The sequence below is a fragment of the Lycorma delicatula genome, chromosome 8 (genome assembly GCF_047948215.1).
Source record: "Lycorma delicatula isolate Av1 chromosome 8, ASM4794821v1, whole genome shotgun sequence".
Taxonomy (NCBI): Eukaryota; Metazoa; Arthropoda; class Insecta; order Hemiptera; family Fulgoridae; genus Lycorma; species Lycorma delicatula.
In genome coordinates, this window is record NC_134462.1 from 100,782,621 (window position 1) to 100,804,228 (window position 21,608).

The following is a 21,608-nucleotide window of genomic DNA, read 5'->3' on the forward strand; positions in this document are numbered from 1 at the left end:
TTTTTATACTTGTGCAATATATAATCCTTAAGCTTAAAGTCAGTAGCCATCCCCCAGTTTATGAAAGATACAAAAATCATTGTATGGAACTGTGCGCCTCATAGTTCCAGCGACGTGGTGTTTGGCTGTTGTGCGCAAGCGAACATAGGAAGCTGCTGCGAGGGAGATAGAACTGTCGCTCCCGCAGTGCCGATCTTAGCGTGGTAGTGGAAGGTCGTTTTTTTTTTTTTTACTTCGCGTGAATATAGAACGTTCCTTGTTCGTTCCCTTTTCTAGTTTGGTCGCTGGAAGGAATATGAAAGCGGTTTAGTTATTTTTTCAGTAGCGATCAGAAGATGACGGAAAGCAAGGGCTCTTTGATCGCCAAATTTGTCCAAAATACGCTGAAAGGGCAAAAGAAAAGGTAAAACTAATTATGTAACTGTTTCTGTGTACTTAGAAATTAAAATTATGCACCGCAGGACTATAGTGTTTTTAACCGTATATTTTATTAGTTATTATCTAATAATACTAAAAATATAAGCACAATGTGCTTAAACACTGTGTACCACATTGTTGAATGTGATAAGGTGTAGAATTAGATTATTATCCTGCTTCCAGCTATTCTTATCGATTCGTGTTTTACGGTTCTTTTATTTTGCAGAAAACATTAACCGTGGCCTTGATAAGGCTCAGAAAAAACTTTTTCCAGGAGCAGCACCACCACTAATTTTAGCTACGAGCCGCCGCCGGTTGTTGTTCTTCCAGACAGAACGGCCCGTTCTTTCTGGAGGCAACCATAAATGGTATCGTTTATCTGAACGCACTTCAAAATTTTGTAATTCCTCAGTTAGACGATGATGATCAAGATAGACGCCATCACTATCAGCAAAACGGGCCACCATCTAAAAGTCCGAAATTTTCTTAATACTCGCTCGGGGAGTTGTTCGTGAAGGTCCAATCGCAAGGTCACTTCGCTCCCCAGCTAAATTTTTTCTTGCGGGGTTTCATTAAAAATCAGGTTTACGTATCACCTTTGTCTGCCGATCTTGCTGAGCTAAGACTTCGAATTAATGCAGCAGTTGTAGAGGTAACTCCCGGCTTGCCGCCTAGTCTGGAATGAAACTAACTTTAGGTGGGATGTATGTCGCATTACAAATGGAATCCATATAGAACTAAAGTGAATGTCGGGTGACAAACTCAATCTATTTTCTATGAAATGAGACCTCAACCGAATCTGTAAGTTATCTCAATAAATTTTGATATGCTTTTAAATTTGTGAAGTCGTTTTTTAATCACCCGGTATTATTCGATCGGTCTTTATCTCTATTATGTAAATTATGTATTATGCATTTTTCATGTTTTTTTAAGACCTATTTAAAATGGACATTTCAGTTAAAAATAGATCGTATTCTCTGGCCGATGCGAATTACGATACAGTTTTTGTCCACTCAAATCTGTATTTCTTCCTCCTAAAACAGGTTTTCGTTGACTTTCTGAAATAGAAGCCGACAAATTAAACGTGGCCTTATAATCGATCAGTGTTGTTTTATCGGTCAAGGTAAATGCGTATTATATTTAGAATTTATAATATTTTCAAAATTTCCTTAACTCATATCGTCGATTATATGAAATAATCATCACTACGGACTGAACTAAGAATTTATCGCGTCCTACTTTTCTTCCTAGCCGTATAAATCTATTCGAACAAACGTTTGACTAACGATATCCTGGTTTTCTCTTCGCTTTAGCACACCTGGTAAACGTTTTTATTATTATTCGGTGTTCGGATAATCACCGAATAATTAGCCGGGAGCTTCTTACCTCTGCTAGAATCATTTACAGGATAGTTATATGGATTCAGAAATCGTTACGGAATGGTGAACCGAACAATATGTAACGTTATATTAGTTACAGATCGTGGAAGATTGACATAAATAGCTACAGAAAAATCAAATTTATAAATGAATATGTCATAATTTACTTCCTTTTTATTAATCGATCTGTTTCTTTTCCTCGCGTTTAATTTTTATACCAAAAAATATTATACGCGAATTTGTTATAAAATTACCATCGTTAAGTATATTTTCAAAAAATTGCTGAAAAAAATTTGGGTTTTATTGTGCGGCTTTTATTTTTTACAAGATTTTAATTCACGCTTTCATATGCTGGAAGCTTTATCCGTTATTTAATATGTACATTCAGAACATGTGATGAAGCACCAGTCTTCGGTAGAGGTACGAAAAAGAAATTCACTTAAAAAAGTAAATTGTAATTCGGTATTTTAGAAATTCCTTATTCATTTCCTCAGCGAAGTTTAGTGTACTTTTAATATTCTATAAAATAGATCGAACTGCGCATAAGTATTTTAAACGAATTAAATACAATGAAAGCGAAAAAAAAACCGAATAGCGTTCCCAGAATATTATGTAGGAGTGTTTACAGGGTGGAACGAGTTTTTGGATAGAACGTAACCCGACTCATATGATGGTGGAGGGCTGGTATGCTGGTTCAATCAATAATATTGGACCGGTCCCTAGCAACGATAAAATGAAACGAGCTTCCCTCTACTTTTAAATAACTGACCTATTGTAAAAATGGCAGTGTGCAGTAGCTTAGACTTTATTCTGCTATTGAAATGTTATATTTTTTCAATATCATATTATACATCGATATAATTATTCGATTACGGCACAAAATAATAACTTCGCGTGAATAAAAACCAATATTTATTTAATCAGCTTTTAAACGCAAAAAAATACCGTGGATTGCATATTCCTACATAGACGACCTAGGCCTATATTCGTTATAAACATAGTCTACTCCTTGAAAAAAATCACAAATACTTATACTTATGACTCCCTTTCAGAATTAACGATAACCGAATTAAAGTTAAATGTAGAATAAGGTAAGGCTGCGCAACCGCTGTTTGTCGCTACAATAAATATAATTACTTGTACGATTAGTCAGCCAGCGGCCACTCGTGTGAGCATCAGTAACTTGTACCTAATAAGGCCGATTTTAAAATATAATTTGGTATAACGGTTTTACTTTCGTTAGACTACGTTCGTGTTATTAGACGACCTTATTAAATTCATTAATTCGTCTTACGCCTAATATACTTATTCTATTTACATACATACAAAAAAAATTATGAAATTTCTGTCGACCGTTACGAACAAAGGTACGCAGTCCATTATATTTGGAAAAAATAAATAAATGCGGCGAATAAAGAAGCGTAAGGTCAGAGGTTGCTATGCGACGATTAAAACCGCCAAGAGCATGACGCAAGTGATGAATAACAAATTTACTTACCGCGACCACGAAAATAGATCCGACAGGAGAATCCGGTGCGATGTTATTATAGCCGACTGTAAAAGAAAAACTAACGTGAATATTTCTGAAAAGATAATGAATTAGACGTAAGCTTTTTGAAATGGACGTACTGTTTTTCTGACGACGTTTTAATCCGTCGGGACTAAACCGATTTCCGTAAAGGAAACGGACCTGACCCGAAAATCATTAACCGAAGTTTTCAGGGATCGAACGATCTTGAACGAAAAAGCAAATATGTTCCATGCTATATTGCGATTTCGGATCGAATGTGAATAGACCAAATTCGTACTGTTATTCTACTTCTTGTTTCATTTTGATATTTCAGTCTGTTATCCGTGTACGCTAAAATTTAAGTTGCGTCCTCAAATCTACATTCTTATTGAAAAAGAATCGCTTTAACGATTTTGTATTAATTACAGAAGTCTCTTAATCGTGAATAAGATTAAGCTCATAACCGAGAATAGAATTAATTATCTACTTTTACGTAATAGATTGATTTCTATTTACTAAATTTATAAAAATACAAGCTCAAAATTTATTATCCTAAGAAAACTTTTCGAATAATTATATTCTTAATTTTACGATATTTTTTCCAAAACTGTACTCCCTTAAGAAGTTATAAGGTGAAATAATAGTTTGGAAATTTTTCTTATCGGATAATCAGTCGTTCCGTTTGACTGTATACAAATACAAAAGTACACCGTTAACATTGGGTATTCATATCAAATAACTAATTACCGTCAACCGGAATTGAACCGAGAGATGTTGAGCATTACGGAACGATTGGAAATAAAAACATTAATACGATCGGAGGTAGAAATTTTAAGTTTTACTTGGAATATTTTAGAATTAAATTTTACGTCTTCATCGGACGTAAATTAATTTCAGAAAATTCATTGAATTATCGCTATAAGAATATTTTGACCGTAAATATTAAAAATTCAGGTTATTAATCTCCACTAATAAAAATTCGAGCCCTGCATTTTTTGGTAACCAGAACAGAATGTGTGTTATTAAAATAAGGGCAAAATTTTGATGAAAGCTGTTTTTCCGTCGCAAACCATATCTCAAACTTCGGCTGTATCTTTCTCCTATTTATGGAGCTTTAAAACAACCTGGCCGGTTTTGTTCAGGTAAACTTTTGTTAAGCGCTTGTTTTTTGTAAGATGGCTTTAAGACATCGTGGAATGATAACCGGATCGACGATCGGTAACTTTTCGTTTGAATCGAATTATGTAATTAATTATACTTGTAGATTATTTTTTTAAACGACAAGTAGGGGAAATTTCAGCTAGGGTTTTCGGGTTAACCTGGCGGGTATTTAAAATATTATAATAATTGAGAAAACAGTATTTGAAAAAAATCAGTATACTAAAGTGTAAAAAAAATTAATTGTATATTTTAAAAAAAATGTTTGACGAATAGTTAATCGAAATAAAATTTGTAATGTCTAATCTCATTCGTGTTACCCACTTTAAAAAAATACAATATCGACAAACGCAAAATTAAATACCTTAAACAGATGAAATAAACCGTGCTGAAAACTTTTAAAACAAATTATGAATATTAACTTTTAAAAGAACTTTACTTTCTACTTTTAATTTTTAAAGAACTTTAAAATGAGTTGATTTTGACACCCCTATGTCAAACAAAAAATACTATGTCGACAGATGGAGTTTTGTTAATAGTGAAATTGTTATAAAAACAGTAGCGGAATAAACGATACACGAAGATATTCACAAACAAATTTATTCCGCCCACATAAACGTAGAAAAATTACGAGTAACGTGTCATAATCGTTATTCTTGTAAAAAATAAAAAAATAAAATAAAAATATAGTTAACCGGTAATATTAGCCGATACAAATGCGTTATTATTTTGAAAAATTATTAAATCATAAATTTATTAATGTTAACTTTACTACGAGTATTTACTTACATTAACAACTAAAGACCTTATCTCGGTTTACAACCGATAATAATTTATTAAGATGTCAATCGCATTTACCTTTCCGTATTTCCTGAATCTCTGATAACGTCTTACCTGTAAAAAAAAAGTCATTAATAATAGATTTAACTATTACAATCGTAACATAAAAATTTTATAACTATATTTATGTAGTAATATAACGTGTAACAAAAAACTTTTTTCCCCCTACATCCCCGAACCGGACATCCAGTTATGTATACTCGGCTCGGGGACGTGTCCGCTGAGCCGATTGTCTTTCGGCTCTAAGAGGGCCTCTCCATTCACCGGTTATCAACCCGGCACAGCAGGTCAACCCCCCCCCCGGATCTTTTAATTGCTTGTCTCTAATCTCCGACGGAAGAAACCAGGCCCGGCAATGCCGTTCCCAGCCCCCCCGCCGGAGACCGAGTCTCGGTCTTTCCTTTTGCCAGCCTCAAACCGACGGCGCAGGAGCCGAAGCGTATCCGGGAATCCACACCGCCGACCGGGTCTCGGTCTTTTCATTAATCCACACCTAACGGACCCCAGGAGAGCCCGCTCCATCACGGGAACCCATACACCAGGGCATGTGAGCCCTCAGGAACGGGGCTGTCCGCCCTGCCATAAACTAAAACCCTCAGTATCCCGGTGGTCTTGCAGCGTCTTCTTTTATTCTGAGGACTGCTCTTGCAAATATTGCAAAATTATGCCGGTTCCCGGACATAACCAAGAGCCACTTCGAGAGCTGCTCCGGTCGGGTATGTATCAGTCCTCTGCATTTATACGACGTTCCTCTCAGTAACAAAAAACCTACTCAGTATTTTATGCGCAACCCACGGGTTGGTCTAACGGTGAACGCGTCTTCCCAAATCAGCTGATTTGGAAGTCGAGAGTTCCAGCGTTCAAGTCCTTGTAAAGTCAGTTATTTTTACACGGATTTGAATACTAGATCGTGGATACCGGTGTTCAATTAACCACACGTCTCAGGAACGGTCGAACTGAGACTGCAAAAGACTACACTTCATTTACCCTCGTACATATCATCCTCATTCCTCTGAAGTATTTCCCGGAGGCTAAACAGGAAAAAGAGGGAGAGTGGTATATGCACAACGTGAACCATCTGGGGTTTCGCCAGATATCGCAACTTATTATCATTTATCATATTATATATATATATCATATATATAATAATTTAGGTGAAACATAAAAATATTTCGTACGAAAATTATTAAAATTTTAATTTTCTATAATTATATTTAAAATTCATGACAAAGGTAAGAAAAAATTAATATGAAAATTAATCGCAATGAAGTTTTTTATTTTATATTGTGTATTTTGCGATGCCGATCTGATCAAGGATTTATCGCAGTTTCCCTGGATCCATCCAAGCAAATGTTGGAGGAGTTCCTTTTTATCTGTACATAATGTATTCTATATACATCCGATCAGATTAAATTATTTATTCTATTCATTTTTTATTCGAACAATAGAGATATAACACATATATAAATATACAAAACCGTTACGATCAAAGTATTCACGAAAATAAAACCGTAAGAACACAATTTTAACTCTCTATAGAGTACCCGATGAAATCTGTATGAAATTATGTCGCTCGTCTCCTTCTGGAAATGGTGGGGCAGTAAAATTTTCTATGCAATCGCTGATATCTAGAATACTATTGAACCAATGCAGTTACTAAAAAACCGATCTCAAATTTTAATAAAAGCATTAGTAAAAAATCATTACTGAGATATCGGCTCACTGGTTCTTCAGTTTAAACCTACGGATATATATAAAGTTTTGAACTCGATGTCGAGTAAGTTTTATATATATATATATATATATATATATATATATATATATATATATATGTAATAACTTGCTCGACTTCAAAGAGATTAGTTTTAAGCAACGAATTCGGAATTCAGATTGTAGACTATCCGACATATCAGACCGTCTGACAATCCTTTCTGGAGACCTAAATAATCTTTCTGAAAAAGAACCAGTTTCCCGTCCCATACTTAGCCGGAAATGTGTTGGCCAAATAATATCCCGTCGACCTTATTAATGAATCAAATATATAATTAACAATATACACCGTCCCAACCGAAATGTAAACGTAATTCAAGCGTAAAAAAAGAATCATCATCGGTTTTGTTCATATCAGGTTCTTTCTGTACTTCAATCTAATAGAAATCAACCTTGATCGTCGTTTTTTTTACAGGTCGTGCTTTACATAAACAATATTTGACGAACAACGGGACATGTAGCGTAAAAAAATTAATCTTTTAATATAAAATGATCTTTCTAATCGGCAAATGAAGATAATTTATTCCTCAGTCGACCGCATTCATTATCAAGTTCCTCTGTAAGATTTTACAAATAGCGGCTTGAACCGGTATTTGTAAAGTAGTGTTATTAACCTAAACCGTCAAAATACTTCATTAATACAGATTGATTTTCCTCTATTTGAAGTTTCTTCTTGCTTTAACGAACATTGTATTTCGTATTTAAACAGAACAGTATTAAATTAATTATATTATAGCAACATTATTGTAATATACAGCAGGAATGATTTTAATATCGAAAATATTCGATTTAACTGACTCCAGTACAAAATATTTTATCGATTTTCTTATATTATTAATAAGTTAATAACAGTACACTGTTTTGGCGGATGGAAATATTTGTACTATTAACTTAAAATCTGCAGGTTTGAGTTTGAAACCGAATAACTTACCACTTATAAGAGAAACAACAGTTGTACGGGTCACAAACACAATTTTTAGCGCGCGAGTTGAGTGCGCACAGTCGTAATGTTTCGTGTCAAGCACGCGTACAAGAACGTGTGTTCGTGTGATTCAGTCGCCACATACTTAGAGCGTTGGTATTTCTGAGACACTTGCAGCGCGGACTTTGCGTGAGCCAGTAGGTACAAGATCTACGCTTTTAGTACGGCAAAGTCTATTTTATTTCATATTTTTCTTTATGTTTTATTATTTTATATTCGAACTCGTATTTAATTATTTTTTTTTTGTTTGTTTAAAAGAACAACTTCATTAATATATTTCAATTTTCATTAGATTTATTATTTGATAATACTCTTAATATATATAGATATATATATTATTTAAATTATGGATACGCGATATTTGAATAAAGAATTTATGATGAACTTTTTAGAACTTTACAAATCCCATTCTTGTTTATGGAAAGTGGACAGTAAAGATTACAAAAATCGTTATTTAAAAACGAAAGCGTACGAAGAATTGGTGGAGTTATGTAAAAAGATATACGACAAAGCAGATAAAAATTTTGTCGTGAAAAAAATTCAGGCGATACGCGGTAGTTTTCGAAAAGAATTTAAGAAGGTTGAACAATCGAAACGAAGCGGAATCGCAGATAAATTGTACTCGTCGAAGTTGTGGTACTACGATTTGTTACTGTTTACGAAAGACGAGGAAACGCCTAATGAGAGTTTAAATAACGAGACGTATGAAGATTCAGAGACCACTGAAGAAGGCGATTTTCATGAAAACCCGGAAAACCTAACTGCCGACAAGAACGAGGAAGAAAATGACACTTCAGAAGTTCAGGTTAGTTAATTTTTTTTTATTAGAATAACGTACAAAAACTATTTAGGCTTGTCTCTTTCTAATCTCTTCGCTTTACATTTGAGTTCTGCCGACGCTTCTGAAACCTGCTAAATATCGATATCTATTTTCTTTACCCGCTGAACACTCATTACATTTGTTATTTTTACGTAAACCGGATAAACACCGATTCTTGACGTATTTCGTCCATCGTCGATCGAAGATGTAATTTCATTCAAGTTAATCGACTGATCTATAATTTTTTTGTAAATAATTATTTGCACGCAGATCGCTACTCGATTTATAATTAAATATTCTTCCTTTTTCCTATGCCAGTTCAATTTTTTTGGAACGTCTTTAGTAAGTATTTTTGTAACACGAATTCTTCATCACTGTAAAAAATAAAATTTAGTAGGCCCTGTTTTCTAATGGTTCTTGAGTAATTATAATTTTTTTTTTCTTCATGAAATTGAGTCGACTCGAATATCCCGTAGAATATATTCCATTTTTTCCCAACATTGTATTTAAAAAATCTTTTCTAGTATTAATCACAGCCATAAACATTATAAAATCCTTTAGTTGTAGGAAGAATTACAACTATATACTGGGGCTATGTAGCTCCAGTATCGGTGGTGGAACCATCCTTATATGTTTACTCAAAGATTTGTCACGTAGAATAATCGGTTAAAATCATCGAAAATCGTTTCCTCTCGTTTTCGATCGCTGGAAAACCGGGAAAAACTTAATAAAAATAAATTTTTATTTAGGAAAAAAATACAAGTAAATTATTACTTCCTTATTTTTAACGATACAAAACATTTATTTTACTAATTTATTACAAAATCTGGATACCTTTAACACTTGAGTTCAAACACACTGTTTTGTAAATTTTTGTTGCAGTTAACATATACTTCACTATCAATTATTAATCGCCATTTATAGTCTTGAAATTATTTTTTAGTGTATAATTGACCCCGGCTGTTTTAAACATTCTAAAATTATTGATCGGTAAAAATTTTTATTTAAAAGTTTACTTACTTACTTGACTTCAATAGTAGCTCTGTAACGCTCTCGATATAAATTGTTAGAGCATTCACACACACTACTAGTTACGATGCAGACAACCTTATTCGATCTAATTTAAGTCTTAACGCCTAACAATAATAATACTTATGCTAGTTGTACTACTATTCCTCAGTTACATTAGCAGTGATATATTTTTCTTTTAGGAAACTACTCCTAGACAGCGGTCGGTGTATACAAATTCTGCTGCAAAAAAAAGAAGAAAGACAGAAGAAGAAAGAAGTACGTTTTTAAATACTTGTACGCGAGTTTTTACTACCGATGAAGATGAATATACTGCGTTTGGAATTACTGTAGCAGCAAAATTGAGGAAAATGGATGAAAATCAAAAAGTATATGCCGAAAATGTAATAAATCAAGTATTATTTAAAGGACAACTGAAAAAACTGTGTGAAACTTCCACCGTAACCGATACAGCATGTCCAAACGAACACGATATTGTAACTTCACCGTACGCCTCATCTTCAACTAATTCAGAAACAGCTACTCACTATTGCGAGAATTTTCATATGATGTAATGTTTTCCAGATAAATTATATATTTTATATGATACTTTTATCAGTTTTCTTAATGTTTATTTTCCTGCAAAAATAATGAAATTTTTTTTTATGCAAGCGTTATACACATTTAATTTTAAAGAAGATACTGTTTCGGCCGTATGTGAAGTTTATATTAAGTGAATTATGATTTAATGTTTGCTTTAAATGTTAATATTTTTTTCTAATGCTTTTTTACATGATGAAGCCTTAAAATGTAACTGAAATGTAACTGAAATAATTGGAAATTACTTTATATTTTAAAAACCTAAAAAACAAAACGATTTGTTTGAAATTATAGAAAATTGTTTATATCTTTCGATATTTTGTAATGTTTTCGTTAGTCTGTTAAAAATAAATTATTTTCTTACTTTCATGAAATCTTTTTTTTAAAACATCAAATTACAATCCGTTTCAGGTGTGTATATATATTAATATCTGCGCAGAAATAGCTACTGTACTAAACTGTACACCTTAGTAAGCTTGTTCCAGTTGTTAAAAAAATCTGATTTGGACACATGACTTCCTTGTACGTCTGTAAAATTACATATACAGATATTTAAAAAAAAAAATTAAAGTACGTAAAATTTTATTTCATTAATAACTTTTGATATTTTTTTCACATTTTTACTTTCTTGTACGAAATAAAGGAGGTATTCTGATGGCAAAAATTTCAGTTTTCATATTTTTAACGGAAATATCCATTTTGACCATCCCTGAATCCAATTTTGACGTGTTTCGGCTTGACGTCTGTACGTACGTATGTATCTCGCATAACTCAAAAACGATTAGCAGCCGTAGGATGTCGAAATTTTGGTTTTAAGACTGTTGTAACACCTAGTTGTGCACTCCTTTTGATTATAATCGACTGATCCAAAAGTGTCCAAAAAATCTCAAAATCTAAAACATTTGGATTTTGGACTTTCTAACTGCAGTCTTAAAAGCCCTCGGTGAGAGCTTTTCAGCGATATATCACAAGTGATACTTTTTTTCACTGTTTGCAGAGTTATAGCCAAATGAAATTTTAATTAATGAAATATTTGGATCTTACAAAGGAAGGCTCATCGGTTCTAATCAGACTTCATCTGCTTTTTTTAATTTAAATATATTGATTTATTAATAATTATTAACCTCTGATTTAAAAAAAAAAATTACGATAAATAATAATTCAATAATAAGAATAAAACAAAAACAAATATGAAAAAATATCAGAAGTTATTAATGAAATAAAATTTTATGTATTTTTCATTTAAAAAAATTGTGTACATGTAATTTAATAGGCGTACAAGGAAGTCATGTGGTGTCCTCATAATTTTTTTTTTTATTGTTATTGTCATATGTATGAACAGACGTCACACCGAAACTAGTCAAATTGTAGTCGGGGATGGTCAAAATGGATGTTTTCGTTGAAATCTGAAAACCGAAATTTTTCGCGATTAGAATACCTCCTTTACTTCGTACAAGGAAATATAACGAAGAGTCTCTATCAGTGGTTTGCACAGAAATGGGTGTTCCCATCGGTGTTTCTTTCCTTTAAGTTTGAACTTAATAAATCGTCAACAACAGCAATGTTCATTTTCAAGTAATTGTTAAAATCTTCAAGATCATTTTCCCGTAATCCTTTTAGTAGATAATAAAAATAAAAATGTATTTAGTAAAAATAAAAATGCCAAGAAATGTCTTCTCTTTTCTTTTTACTGCTAATAAGCTCACGGTATCACTTTCATTCTTTAATGCAACGTAACATATTGCACTAATCTAGAAGCTAATAAAAATACTGTATGCCAAACATTTAATATTTTTAACCGGACGGAATTCTTACCGTGCGTACTTGGAACGTATAAAATGTGAAATTTTCATCCGTAAACGAATGCATAAGTATTTCTCGTTCCAGTTGTGCGAGTACGAACCCACCGGGTTGGTCTAGTGGTTAACGCGTCTTCCCAAATCAGCTGATTTGGAAGTCGAGAGTTACAGCGTTCAAGTCCTAGTAAAGCCAGTTATTTTTACACGGATTTGAATACTAGATCGTGGATAACGGTGTTCTTTGGTGGTTGGGTTTCAATTAACCACACATCTCAGGTATAGTCGAACTGAGAAAGTACAAGACTACACTTCATTTACACTCATACATATCATCCTCATTCATCCTCTGAAGAATTATCTAAACGGTAGTTGCCGGAGGCTAAACAGGAAAAAGGAAAAAAAGAAAGAAAAAGTTGTGCGAGTACGGCATGTCTGTTGTAAACTTACGTTTAGGTGACGAAGTAATTAGAACGTCGCATTTCAAAAACGCGAGTAAGCACGTGGCATTCCAATAACGCGTACGAAATATTGTGCTAGTGATCCGCTGTCTTATTTATTCCCTTCCAAATCATTTTTCACACAACCAGTGGTAATTTGATTTCAAAAGTTATGCCTTTTGAAAAAGCTAAAGAAAGATTCTCCTTTTTTATTTTCCTGACATCAAAGCTGTAGAGCTGTACTGCAAGAAGGAAAGTATGGGAATCGGTCAAAAAATGTCTTATTGTTTTATTTTGCATGTACCTACGTCTCAAGGACCCAAAAAAAATGGGGTAGTATATTTCGTGCGTACGTAAGTAGTGTTTGCGTGTTTGAAGCTTAATAACGTTTAACTGGATAAAGAGATTTTGATGAAATTTTGTAGATTCGTGCATATAGAACATTTTCTTGATAAAATTTTGGGGTCAGTGTATCCAGGGAAGGGGGAGGTTTTTGGGCGTAAATTATCAACATTTTGCAAACATGCGTGCATGCTTATCTAACGACTTTTAAAAACATTAAAAGTGGTAAGATAAGCATGCACAAATGTTTAACATGCAAATAAATCTCTCTATTAACTGCTTATTTACAATCAATATTACTGACGTCGTCGACGTCAGTCATTTTCCAAATATAGACAAAATTTATTAGAAAAAACAATTTAAAATAATAAAATAATCACCGCTAAAATATTTTGACCTTTTTTGTCGCCAAATAATCCAGATTTACATCTTTATACACGAGTAATAACTTTTATAAACATTAAAATACTTTATTTCCTTAATAAGTTGTTTGTCATATTATCAGAACAGCTGTGTAATATCAGTCCAAGACTGGTATCAAATATCGGAATTCGACGCCAGTTATCTTAATTTTTTTTTATAAATAAAATACTGTTTACATTTTTTGAAAATAATATTATTTTTCCTTTTCCTGTGATATGAACAGGAAAATAACCGAACTAATGTACTTAAAATAAATGCGGTTCATAATTTCCTGTATTTTACAACATTCTACATGTTTCTAGCGGCGTATATTATTAGTAATGGTTCTCCCATGGATATGATTAAGAATATTCAACCGATCGAAAATGCTATCAGAATATTAATTTTATCTAATACTGCGACTGTGACAGTTGATATATCTATCGAGAGATGTTCGATCAGAAGAATAATTCTACATTTGTTTTTATTTCTTTCGTTGAAAATGAAAACAAATAATGTTTAATTTTAATTATAAAATAATTTTATATTAATGTATCGAGTAGTGTAGCTGAAATATGTTTGTTATTTCACAATAAAATATAATTTTTTGCAGTCGTGCAAAAAACATGCCTTGCCTGTTCATATTCATTACTTTTTTTATTTCCAATGTTTTATACGTTATTACACACTACAGATTTAGATTTATATTACAGTGGTCCCCGGTTATAAACGCGGTTTGAGATATATACCGCGTAGAATTATACATACAGAATTACAAATGATTTTTTTAAAATTCTGTTTTTAAAGCCATATATTTTTGAAACACAGGCGAGTTGAAATTTTTTACAATATGTAGTTTTAGAGACTGTAATACAAAACAAAATTTTATCAATAAATTCTTTATTATATTTTACAATAAATCTTTTCCTTATTGTTTAATTTTACAACTGTTTAATTAACTGTGCAGTTCTACATTTTAGAATGACGTGTGATATTCTTGGAAGTAGTTTATTAGAATTTTATTATTCTTATCTTAATCGCTAAATTTCCTGTACGCCTAATGATTTACGTGGGAAGTACGGTACAGTATGCGATGTCATAATACAGTACAACTCCGCTATAACGCGGCCAAACCATTTGTTTCATACGTGAAGTGGAAACGATAAAAATCAATGCGTATCGGGTTAACATTGTATTATAATAACTAAAATATTATTACTGAAAGATACAGATACAAAAAAGGTAGAATAATACAACAAATTACCGAGTACTGAATCAACTGTACTTACTATATTTGCGGCTAAATTTCATTTTCATATTGCTTTCTTCATACTTTTTATACACAGGTACTTAACTAAAACTCATTTAATATAACACTATGCTTTACTTTAATGCTATCCTACAACACATTTAAACGACACAGATTGAATGTACATAAATAAATATAAAAATTAAAAAATCCGAGTTTACAATAGTTATTATAAAAAAGAGGCAGCTTATATTTGTTTGCTTGGAGTTCATGGTCTTTTTCTTATTTATATAGGATTTTATACTTTACAAGTGTGACAAATGAAGAGGATTACAATCGCTCTGTTTCATCCGGGTCATTACGTGATTTACGTCGTTGAGAACTTCACTTATTTTGGGTGCATTAATTGCAACTACTCTCTGATACGCATTCACTTTCTTCGTCCGACAAATCATTCCCCGGTGCAGTAACAGACTGTACGAGTATCGTTGCCTTCTTGAACCCATTCTTGTAGATCAGTAACTGATGATTTTAGGCCAGTACGTGCAGAGTATGCTTCAGCATCACTGTTGGTGAAAATATGAATATCCTCAATTCTGTGGTTATTCATACATTTTAACAGCAATTTGCTTTTTGTCACACCGTTTACATTATTCCACATGATTCCAGCACTCTACATAACATTTTTTAATGTAAGGTTTTCAAAAAATCTTGCACTAGTAGTTCTACGACGTAACGGATTTTCAATCGCGATAAGCATTCACAAGATGCATTAAAGTCATCGCTGCTGTTGATTTCTGAATGAAATTTTAGGGCTTGAGCTTATATAACTGGACCCGAAAAGGCCCGTCTTTCCACGCTTCTGTAAAAAACAGAGGTATCGACTGCGTTAATTTTACAAAGACGAACTTTTTTCCTATCAAGTCCTACGCTTTCATCGACAGCATCGATAAAAGAACGGATTTTACCTTTTCCATTCATCCGGCCACGAATAATTCCTTCTAGAACACTGAATTCTCGTGACGAACTTTTAACCTTTTCGATATAAAGTTTGTCTTTGACGGTGTAAGTTTTTCGTTTAGAAGAAATTTTAGAATTAAAATGTAAGATACTACATAAAAACGGAAAATTTAAATCGTCAATAAAACAATCAAAATGCAAACCAAACGTTGGTAAACGGCACTGTCACTTACACTGCTTATTAAAATAAATGTAAAAAAACTTTACAGACAACGAAAAGAGATTAGTGCCAGATTAAAACCAATCGCAATTGTTTGCGGGACCGTACGTACGGTACGAGTATTTCAACTACGACTGTTGAATATGTAACGGTTGCTACTGCAATTAAGTGGACGCATTACTTTTACCGGTTACGAGTCATTCGTCAAAAACTTTTAATAAAATAAAATCGATTTAAATGCTGAATTGTACAGTGTTGTATTTATAATCTAGTGACTGTTATAATTTATAATAATATCTATAATGCTTAACGTTAATGTTAACGTAATTTAAAAAGGAAATACAGATAAAAAAAAAGGGGAAGTTAAGCGACGTAAATTTTTGATATCATTATATTATGCTTCAATTCATATACTGTAGTTTGACGGACCTAAATGTATTAATGTGATTATTCTGTACAATTTATAACTAAATACTGCACTTAAGGAGTTGAAAAAAACAAGTTTGTATATATTTATGGTATTAAAAGAGTTCAAAAAATCATTTTTCGTTTAAACGACATGTTAGATAAATACAAACGAAAAGAAACGCTACAAAATCTAATAAATTAACCGACGTAATAAAACTTAACGATAATGATAAACACAGTAAAAGCAGCTCAGAATAAATCACAATACTTAATACAGATACCGTATATTGTGCCTTGAACAGGCAACACATTGATGGCCTTATCGCTGTTACAGGAAATGAGTCATGTGCAGTATATCATTCGAATTTCTTATTACTGTATTAAAATCGTAGTTCAGTTTTATTGAATCGTGTTTTTGGGAATTCCAAGGCTTTAAAATCGGTCGTGACTAAATGACAGATGTTATATTAAAAACGTACTGCTGACAATTTCAAAGAATTTTTGACGGATTTTACACCGATATCGAATACAGTACGGTGCGGTGACAAGCGTTTCTTCATCATATTCTATTTTTTCAGATATTCAAATATTTTTGGGGGACAGGTTAAATCCGCGTTATATCGAGCCGCGTTATAGCGGGGCTGTACTGTACTATAATTGTTCATTACTGTTTATGTGTGTTACTTTACTACGTACAGTGAATATTAGATCGGTTTGGTTTAAGTGCCAGTTTATCGTTGTGTTTTGTGTGAAAGGAAACTTTTTTGTGAGAATGGCAACCGCTAAACGTAAGTCGTATTCCGTAAGGGAGAAATTAGAAGTAATCGATAAAGTAAAACGCGGGGTTTCGAAAGCGCAGTTAAAAAGAGAACTCGCTATTCCAGAAGGTACGATACGGGGCTGGATGACGGAAGAAACTAAATTACTTTCCTTTCTGGACAAAGTCGAAGAAACAGCCGGTCTTGAAAGAAAAAAAACCAGACTTTCAAAAACCGATGTTTTTGATGATCGTCTTTACAAATGGTTTGTCCAGAAAAGGAGTGAAGGAGGTCTGGTTTCCGGTCCGATTCTGAAAATTCAGGCGGCTAAGTTTTTTGTGGACTTAAAACTTGAGGGTGAGTTTCAAGCTTCGGACGGTTGGTTGTGGCGCTGGCAAAAAAGACATGGGATCGTGGAGATTACAACGAGTAGGTAAGTTTTTCTTTAGCCGGTTTAAGACAGTATTGCACATAAATTCACCGAGTTTTTAAGTTGTATGCGATGTTTTAAGGGGTTTGTAACCGTAATATGATGGTATTCTGTGCTGTACGCTGTAATACGTTATGTATAGGCGCAAAGTACGTTTTGTAGTACAGTACGTACGAAAATTCGTACCTTCGTTTACACCGCGGTAGGTGATATAACGCCGGTCAGTGAATGGTTCCCTATACCCGCGTTAAAACCGGGGACCACCGTAATATTATTTATATTTTAACTTATTTTTGTCTTTGTTTTTAATTCACATTCTACTTTAAATACAACACAAATAAATACAAATTCTACTACAAATAAAATAAATGCTAATAATAAAAAAATATTTATTTTGAGTAAGTAACCGTAATGAAGAAACCGATACGGTAAAGGTATTACTAAATCTTCTTCGCCGAAATCATTTCGATTGTAGATAAATAATCATCGTCTTCATCACTACTTTCTCGTAAACTGATAACAGATTCTTTCTCCAAATATTCATATTTTTTCATATTCTCACATATCGGTAACACCAGTCTTTCTATGTTATATTAAAAAATTATTTTGTCGCACAGCGTAATCGCGGCATTTAACTTGAACGTGATATTTCTTTGTGCCACATATCATCTTTACGTTTGCCCATCATTTCTTCGATAGGGTTTAGATCCGGGTGTTAGGGTGGCAGGCAATTAGCTGTGACCATCAACTTCCAGAAGGCGGTCCAAAATATATGTCTTATACCTTTGTTTGCGCAGCTTAAGTAGTTTGTAAAGTTCCGGTGTAAGCGTTTTAGGATGAAACGGTATTTGCTTCTTATGTAACTAAGATAGTTTCCGATTTCTTAGATTTTTTGTGGTAAGCGCCACATCGTATTGATTATTATAGTACGCATTATTATCCAGCATTATAACCGATTGCGGGGGAAATTTGTACCGAGTCTTTTTCCACCCGTTTCGTGAAATTTTCGGAGTTTATGTTGTGATAATCCTCATTTGGTTTGCTACTTTTCCGTATCAGCAGAGCGTTGTTTATGAACCCCATCTCGTCGCCAGCGTGCACGATCTCGCTCGGTCTTTTTTAAATATAGGACGATGCATGCCTTGATCAAAATTTTTTGTCCACGTTTTGTTTCAGATATGATAAGATAAAAGTACGTTTCATCTGCATAAACAACGGGACCTTTTTTTCTCTGTAACGTTTAATATGTAACATATTCTTTGTTCTCGTGTTTCATTATTTTCCATGAGAATATTTCTACTTATTTTTTTTTTGTTTTTCCCTATAGAAATTCTAAGAATTTAAAAAGTTTCCTGATGCTCCATACACTACCCTGAAAACTAATAGCCTCCTTCAAATTATTATCGGTACGTTTTGCTGTATGAAACTCTTTTTCTTGCGACTAGAAATCGTAAACAATTCGCCTAACTAAACGTTCATCGAAACCGTCTAAATTAGTAGTTCTGTTTTCCGTTTGGGTTCGAAACTAGCATTCACTCTCCGAAATCTCATTCTTTTCTCATAGTTTTAACAATCCTGGCCGAAACTCCACATGGAGCAGCAGTACACTTTTTCACAGGAATAAATGGTACGCTTGGAACCGCCTGTTCTCGAAACTGTTGGCCTCTCTTTCCGTAAACTGATTAATCTTCCACATCAATTCTCGAGCTTGACTATGGAGAGTTTCCTTCTCTTAAGTTTCGACGTAAACCCATCCATAATTGTTCTTAGAACGCTAAAATTATGCAAGATAATAAATATTCACTAATATTAAAATACAACTACAAAAATATACGCAGGATAATGCACTCAAAATAAGAAAAACCAAACTACAGACGAGTAAAAATAAAACTGTACGCAGTACCAACCGCTTCACAATTAAACTGTAACGAGATTGCATTTGATAATAAATGTTAATACTAATCGGATGATGTCATCTGGTTAGATTACAATTATAAATAACAGGACTGTTGCGCTTGCAATTTATACGCAAATGTGGCACGTTATTAGTAATCAGGTGATGTCATCTGGTTAGATAGTACAACAAACCCCGCTCTCCAGTCCCGCCTAAGCCAGCCGACAGTTCGGTTGACAAAGTCGGGGCAAACCTTCGGCTCACTTAGTGTAATACTTGCTCACTATCCGGTTTCCTCGATCAGTGCGCGACCCGAACTCATCAGACGAACCCCCGGTCGTTTATTTTCCTTTTATTCCTTTATTTTTATTTGTATTATTTTACTGAAAATGTCGTGCGCTATCAACGGATGTAGTAACAATAAGAGAAACCAGAAAAATCTGAAATATTTTCGTTTTCCTTTGGATGAAGAAATGACAAAGAAATGGGCAATCTACTGCAAGAAATCCAGGAATTTTAAAACGGGTACGTAATAACAGTTTATGTAAAAATTTAGTTTAATTCAATAATAGTAATAATCATAATCGTAGAATTAAAAAAACATTATACATCCATTAATTGCGTACGTCTTAGTAGTCGTACAAATTAATTTTTAATATAAAATTTCATCTATTTTATAAACGAGATGCTTTTAACTACATTTTTTGTGTACTCCTGTTTTTTCTTTATTAATTATTTTAACTAATTATAAGTTCCATTTTTTAAATAATACTTTAATACAGAATATCTTTGTAAAAGGTAAATGAATAAAAAATCTGATAGACACAAACGCACGCACACTTACACCTTAGTTATATGTGAATTGTTTTTATTTAAACGGTTGATAACTGGGACTGGGCGTTCACGAACTGCGCACTCGCTTAATCCCTTTCTACCTCCTGCTAGGTGCACTTGTAGAGAACAACACGAATAGCGTGTTGTTCCCTACCTAACCTACTGCTGGTCATTAACCCGTTATTATCTTAAAAACATTTATACGAATAATAATATTTTTATAACCGTAATCCCTGTGATCGGAAATCTCACTCTTTCCTCGTCCGTCAGTATTTATAATTTCAATAATATTTTTCGTCAGTTTGTTGAACCCCAACGTGTTGTGTGCGACTGATTTAGTGTGATGGAGCCGGTTTTTGAAAAAAGCGAACGAGGCAACCGACTACTGATTTTGGACGGTGGGAAATTTACTTTCAGGAAAGTGTTGAAAAATAACGAATCGTTCTGGAGGTGCCCGATTAAAACCTGCAAAGCTAAAGTGTGGACAGCGGGACCGGACGAGATCGTATCAAGAAGTGAATTACAACACAGTCACATAAAAAACTCCAAATTATTAAACAGACAAATAGGTAAGTGTAAATTTTTAAATTATTCAACTTATTTAATGCATGTGTTTCGGATCGTTACTGCTCTTAGCCTTAGATATAGAAACAACTGTTTTGGAAAATATATGTTCGCCGTCCAGCATTTTTCTATAATCTTTTCGAAATTTATGTTTTTTTTGTTACATCTCATTGGTTTGCTGGCATTTCCCCCGCTAACACACCGTTCGGCCGCCTTAAAGCATAAGACCGAAAGTCCTGCCTCGAAGGACTAGTGTGCCTCAAACAGGCTTGGCAAATACACCACTAGCTTTTGTGTCCAGCCGTTTACTTATATATTAAACTAAATTGGGTAGAGGCGTACCCCGTCTATACTAAATATATGACTATCGTAAATATAAAATTTATTTTGTCTCCATAAATCTAAAGACAGCAATTTGCCACGCCTAGGACGCTGAATGCCAGCAAGTACCTGTCCACCATTTATAGCGCTTGAAGCTGTTGGCCGATAGCCGACCATTCCTCGAAGGTAGCCTCCTATAGCAGCTCGGTAGGAGTTTTTTCCCTTAATAAGCTACTGATGCCGGTTGATGCAACCGCATCAAGGAACTCCCACACGGTCCGACATTGCGGTTCACGCCACATAGACTTGCCGTTTGTGGTGACCAATTTTCTCGTTGACCTTCCAGGGTGGCTCGATTTCTGCCCCCACACTCTCAAGAGCGGGCAGTCGAACATCATTTATTCATTCGACTGGACTTCCCCGCAGACGCCCAGTTAGTTCATCTGTTGCCAGGCAGAACCTGAACAGATATTGTCTCAAATTAACATAGTCGGTGAGCACCTGGG

General features: G+C 33.7%; 2 protein-coding genes across 16 annotated transcripts in view; one reads left to right on the top strand and one right to left on the bottom strand.

Annotated features, from left to right (window-relative positions):
* The window catches only part of LOC142329167 (uncharacterized), a 503,112-nt gene that overhangs the window by 296,847 nt on the left and 184,657 nt on the right, over window positions 1-21,608 (bottom strand). The gene's annotated exons all lie outside the window — the stretch shown is intronic.
* LOC142329169 (uncharacterized) overlaps window positions 1-21,608 on the top strand; it is a 236,808-nt gene that overhangs the window by 70,615 nt on the left and 144,585 nt on the right. The window contains exons 2-3 of one of the 13 annotated variants that reach the window (XM_075373554.1): window positions 7,490-8,861; window positions 10,088-10,825. The exons of 10 other annotated variants lie outside the window; for them this stretch is intronic. In XM_075373554.1, the coding sequence (XP_075229669.1) occupies window positions 8,403-8,861; window positions 10,088-10,459 (831 nt within the window). In that variant the 5' untranslated portion in view covers window positions 7,490-8,402 and the 3' untranslated portion in view covers window positions 10,460-10,825. Of the gene's footprint in view, window positions 1-7,489; window positions 8,862-10,087; window positions 10,826-19,600; window positions 19,909-21,608 lie in introns of those variants that run through there. 2 more of the 13 variants (XM_075373555.1, XM_075373549.1) reach the window with 2 other exon arrangements.